Genomic DNA, 5745 nt, shown 5'->3' on the forward strand with positions numbered 1-5745 from the left:
GTATGAATATAATTGAATATGATTACGCGCGGTACGATTCCCAGAAATATGATACAAGTGAAATATAATACAATGAGCGGATGAAACATTTATGAAAGAAAATTCGGAGTCTATTTGAGCTCACGAATCAGAGTGCGATGAAGGTGGTTCGGTGTCGGCTCCCGGCATGAGGACAATTTTCGCAAGTGGCCGGACGAGCTCCGAGGATGCGGTGCGTAGGGTGACTACGCGTACGACGTCGTCGTCCCCGGGATGCAATTTGATGATTCTCGCGAGTGGTCACCGGGTAGGAGGTGTCGTCTCCGAGCGCACCAAACACAGATCGCCGACGTTGGGGCCGGCTTCGCTCCTGGCCCATTTCGGCCGGGATGACAGCGTCTGCAAATATTCACGTGACCACCGTTGCCAGTGGTCGCGCATCTTCTGGATGAGCTGCCAGCGTGACAGCGTGTTGTCCTTTGCGTCCACCAGTGACAGTTCCGGAACGACTAAAAGAGGAGCACCGATGAGAGTGACCGGGAGTGAGCGCCGTTAAATCGTCCGGATCATCGGACAATGCTTGCAGCGGGCGCGAGTTGAGGCACGCTTCGACCTGAGCGAGGAAGGTACTCATCTCCTCGAAGGTGAGCGTGGTTTCTCCGATGACTCGCCGAAGATGGTGCTTGATGGACTTGACAGCAGCTTCCCACAATCCTCCGAAGTGCGGGGGCTGCAAAAGGGTTGAAGTGCCACTTCACTCCTTCTGTAGCGACAGCGTGAACGATCCGGCGGCCGTCGGACGATGATGCGCTGAATAGTTTTCGGAGCTCTCGACTAGCTCCGATGAAGTTGGTGCCGCAGTCCGAGAAGACTTTGACAGAGGCCTCGACGGGAGACAAAACGACGGAAGGCGGCCAAAAATACCTCCGCCGTGTAATCTGATACTGCCTCGAGGTGGACTGCCCTTGAGCTGAAGCACACGAAAACCGAGATGAAGCCCTTGTACGCTCGGTGGCCTCAACCTTTAGTGATGCGGATGAAAATCGGGCCGGCGAAGTCAACTCCGGTCCGCTGAAATGGACGGGCAGGAGTCACTCGTCCCAGGGGGAGGTTGCCCATCAGAGATTGCGGTGCTGCTGCTCTCCATCGTGTGCAAATCACGCATTGATGGATAAATTTCTTCACGATGGTTCGGCCTCGCGGGATCCAGAAGCGTTGGCGAAGCAATCCAAGGGTGAGCTGAACTCCTCCGTGCATTGCACGACGGTGATAGGAATCCATCAGGAACCGAGCTATCCAGGACTCTGGCGGGACAATCATCGGGTGCCGTTCGTCCTGAGAGAGACTCGCGTGTTTGAGTCGGCCCCCGACTCTCATCACGCCGTTGTCGAGGAATGGACTCAACCTCTTGAGCGGACTGCGTGGTGGCACGGTGCGATTCCCATCCAACGATGAGACCTCCGTGTGGTAGTGCTGTGATTGTGCCATGCGAATTCAGCGGATTAGTGCTGCGTCCATTTCCTGTGGCTCGAGTGATGGAGTAGTGACAGCGGAATTGTGCGTCCTTGAAGAGTCTTGTGGGGCCCTGCGTTGCCATCGGAGGCACCAGGCTGTGACCCTCAAGAACCGATGTAGTGAAGAGAAGCGGAGAAGCGTCTCGGGCTCGGCGATCACTCGACCGACGGCGCTGAGTGAGCTTGTTGCTCCGGTAATTCCGCATCGAGCATGTTGCTGTTGTCGCTTGGCCAGAGTGCCTCGTTCTTCAGCCAGGACCCGTCCACCACAGCGAGTGACAGACCAGCTCGCTCGGCAAGATTCCTCTTGAGGCGCAGTCTGCTGGATTGTCTCGCCTCGATACGTGTCGCCAACGAGCCTCTGGTAGCTGCAACTGGATGTGCGATACTCGGTTTGCCACATATGTCTTCCAGCGGGAGGCATGTCCTTGGATCCAGTGCAGGGTGACCTTGGAGTCCGACCAAAGATAGATGGAAACTGTGGACAGACCTAGCAAAGTGCGAATGTGACTAGTGATGTTTGTAAGGAGTGTGGTCGCGCAGAGTTCGAGTCGTGGCAAGGCTATCGGCTTCACTGGGGCAACCTTGCCTTTAGCAGCCAATAAGTGAAGTGTAGTGTGACCGTGTGACGTGGTGCGGACGCGTCTCTTTGTGAACTCTGGAATTTGCTGGATCTGTATCGTGTATGTGAAGTGATCGTTGACCGGGTGCCAGTGTAGACCTAGTGTGGAATGACCCTCGTGCGACCATGTGTATAGTGTGCTGGTGAGTCGGTGCTCCTGCGGAACTCCAGCCAGGATGTCGTCATGGTTGGCAGCCCACTTTCTAAGAGGAAACCCGCCCGCCGTGCACAGGCTGCGTAATTCCTTCTGCAGCGAGGTGGCCTCCGATAAGGTACTTGCTCCGGTTACGACGTCGTCCACGTAAGTATCGCGGCGCAGCTCCACGTGGGTATCGAGAACCCTTGTCGTCAGCGAGCTGGCGAAGGGTCCGTATCGCCAAAAATGGCGCGCACGCTAGACCGTATGTCACCGTCTTCAGGCGGTATTCACGGTATTCTTATTGTGCCGCCAAAGAATGCGTTGAAGATCGCGGTCCTCCGGGTGAACGAGGATCTGTCGGTACATCTTTTCGATGTCCGTTACGAGCACATAGCGGTGCCAGCGCCAGCGTAGAAGAACGTCAGCGAGAACTGGCAAGAGGTTGACACCAATCAGCAGTTACTAGTTCAGCGAACTACCTGACTTGGTGCGCTGGGAGCCGTTGAAGACGACTCGGAGTTTTGTTGTGGTGCTGATTTCCCGCAGCACTCCATGGTGCGGTAAGTAGCACAAAGCGGTATTCTTTTGAGTTGTGGATGTAGTTACTGCCTCCATGTGTTGCAGGTTTTCATACTCCTGCATGAAGGCGCCGTACAACTTCCTGAACTAAGCATCCTGGGTGCAGTGACGCTCCATTGCGGACAGCAGACATTCGGCCGGCTTGCGGATTTCGGAGAGAGATGGCGGTGATCCAGCGGCAGCCTCACGATGTACCGTCCGGCGGGTGTCCGATTATGGCTGCGGACATAGATCTCCTCGCACCTGTCTTCTTCCGGCGTGAGAGCAATAGGAGCGGAGGGTTCCCTATCCTGCTCCCAGAATCGCTGAACTAGCTCGTTCAGCTCGTGATCCACGGAGCATTGGAGAGAGCTGCGTGGAGCGTGCGGTGATGCGGCCCTGCATCCTCCTGACAGGATCCATCCTAGAGCGGTTTTTTGTGCGATGGGTTCGTTCTTGCGACCCTTGCGGAGTCCATCTTCAAAAATGATGGAACATACGTAGGTGCCGAGCAGAAGTTCAACCGGATCCTGCCTCAAATATTCCGGATCCGCCAGCGAGAGTCCGCAGATATGCGACCAGGTGGCTTTGCTTCGCACGATCGGCCCAGAGTAAGTGAAGAGACGCGGCAGAATGTACGCGACGACGAGGAGAGTAGCTCCTGTTACTCCGGACGAGAGGCTCAGCGAGATCCTTCCCCTAGTGGCTCCTGATCGAGCTCCTTTGATTCCGACGATTGCCAACGAGGAGCGAGTTCGTAGCAATCGTAGCCGTTGTGCCAGGGCTTCCGCGATATGGGACACTTCCGATCCCTGGTCGATCAGGACTCGGACGGCTTGAGGTCTCCCTAAATGATCGGCGATAGTTACGTGCGCGGTGACGAGAAGAATCGCCTTGCGGTCCGATGATGGACGCATGACGGAGAGAGAGCTGGCCTCGTTGGATGCTGAAGATTGATAGGCATCGTGAAGCAAGGAGTGATGCCGTGACTTGCATGAGACGCATGTCTTGATGGACTGACATTTCGCCATCAAGTGATTGCCGAGGCAGTTGAAGCACAATCTGTTGGTTTCAACGAAGGACTTCCTTTCGCTCGCGGGCTTGGCCTTGAACTCCGAGCATTGCATTAGGGTGTGTTTTCCCTTGCACGCGGCGCACTTGGAGGAGTCGGATCCGTTCTTCGCGAAGTGCGATTTGGCGGAGCGCGGCGGATCGCTTGACGTCTTCGCGTTTGCCTTCGGCTTCGCGGCGTTTAAGGCGAGAATTCGCTTCGAGATGAAATCCATCAAGGCGTCGTGTTCCGGCGGGTCGAAGAGCTTGACGATGAGATGGTTAAAAAGATCCATCCCATGGGTGGCGATAGGCCTATTAATGCTCTCCTGAGCATTCACGGCGATTGTGATAGCGTTAAATATGCGATTCAATTCTTCGGTGGTCTCAGCCTTCATTTTCGGCACGGCAGTGAACGCGGCGAAATTGGAGCGGACCAGCTCTCGCTTGTTCTCGTAGTGCTTACTCAGGATGGTCCAAGCTCGCTCATAATTATCTCCGGTGATCGATAACGGACGAATCAATCTTTCCGCAGGTCCTTGGAGACAGGAACAGAGATAATGCAGTTTCTCGACATCTAAGATTGACGAGTTGTCGCCGATAATCGACAAAAAGAGATCGCGGAATGCGGGCCAATCTCCGTACGCGCCCGAGAACGTTTGGAGCTTAATGCGCGGCAACGTGGTTTTTCGGAGCATGCTCCGAATTTGGCTCGGTTTTGGGCGCGGTAGATGACTCAGCCCTGAGTTTATCGGCGTACCCGGTTAACGTGCTTCGTTGGGTCACGTAAGTACAATCCGCGGTATCAATAAAATCAGCTTTAGCGTACTCACTCTCCAGATATATGTCTTTCAGAGCTGCCCGTATGAGTTCGTGTTGAGCCTCGAATTTCGCCCAGAGGTTATCGAGGATGATGAGTCGAGCTTGGATGGCGCCGAGGGTGATGTTATTGACCCCCATCTTGCGGAGATTGTCCACGGAGCGAGAGATTCGTCCGTGGATGTCGGTTTGAGCCTCCAACAAAGCCTTCAGGTCGGCACTCATTGTTACTGATTTCTTTTGTCTGTCTGTTCAGGAATTCGCTGCACTGCACAGCATCGGAAAAGTCACTCGCGAAGCTGCGGATGCGGATGAGAAACGATCCGGCTCGAAGGACCAGAAATGTTCGCGGAGCGACTGAGGATTACCGCGACAGCGCAGAATTTGAGAGAGCGCGACAGAACAGGACATGACAATTCTTATATCTACAGAGACTCTACACGACACGTATTTTTTTTGTATTTTTTCTGATTTTTATTTTAAGACAGCACAATTATAATTTATAGAAAAAAAAAAATATATATATATATATATATATATATATATATGTACAAAGAACTGTAAAACTAATTTATCTGCCTGCTTACAGATAATCGAGCGGTTTTAACACAGCGGTTTTAGCGAAGCGAAGCGGTTTGACAAAAAGCGGTTTAACAAAGAAGCGGTTTAGCGAAAATTGCGAGACTGCTCCGCTATCTAGTGCGGCGCCCGTTATATAGTGAGCGGACTTTTGGGCCTTTTGCGACGTGAACCAATAAGTTTTATAATTTAGCGGTGACCTCAGGGCGCCGTGTACAATTGGCCGCCGATAAGGTCTGACGTTGAAAATTCTTTGGTTGTCATGCGCGCAGTATTTTTCGATCAGCTGATTGCCAATGACGTAGGGGCGCGCATGCCGCTGCGCTGATTTTGTCGACGGTTGACAATGTTATTGTAAACGTTTATGATAAGTGTTTCTTAAGAGATGAAAAAATGAGAGACAACGGGAACGGTCGAGTTTTTCTGACGGATCGAAGGCTCGAGAAGATTCTTGATGCCCGTTAAATTCGAATTCTCGAATTAGC

At 53.2% G+C, this 5745-nt stretch overlaps 1 protein-coding gene across 1 annotated transcript; it reads right to left on the bottom strand.

Moving 5' to 3' along the window:
* Positions 1-1741: 1741 nt before the first annotated feature.
* On the bottom strand, positions 1742-4906 carry LOC145974272 (uncharacterized). Its single transcript, XM_083104072.1, has 4 exons — positions 4696-4906; positions 3029-4604; positions 2718-2915; positions 1742-2471 (listed from the first exon to the last, which is right to left on the bottom strand). Exons 1-4 carry the CDS (start codon positions 4904-4906, stop codon positions 1742-1744), a joined length of 2715 nt encoding a protein of 904 aa, XP_082960198.1.
* Between the last annotated feature and the right edge of the window lie 839 nt (positions 4907-5745).

Source organism: Camponotus vicinus, unplaced genomic scaffold (genome assembly GCF_025532165.1).
Source record: "Camponotus vicinus isolate PSW18456_S1 unplaced genomic scaffold, iyCamVici1.0 SCAF_7, whole genome shotgun sequence".
Classification (NCBI taxonomy): Eukaryota; Metazoa; Arthropoda; class Insecta; order Hymenoptera; family Formicidae; genus Camponotus; species Camponotus vicinus.

Coding starts and splice junctions, on each gene's coding strand:
- LOC145974272 (XM_083104072.1), bottom strand. CDS start 4,906: ATGAGTGCCGACCTGAAGGCTTTGTTGGAGGCTCAAACCGACATCCAC. Junction 4,605..4,695: donor GAAAGACATATATCTGGAGA/GTGAGTACGCTA, acceptor CGATAAACTCAG/GGCTGAGTCATCTACCGCGC. Junction 2,472..2,717: donor TCAGGTAGTTCGCTGAACTA/GTAACTGCTGAT, acceptor ACCCTTCGCCAG/CTCGCTGACGACAAGGGTTC.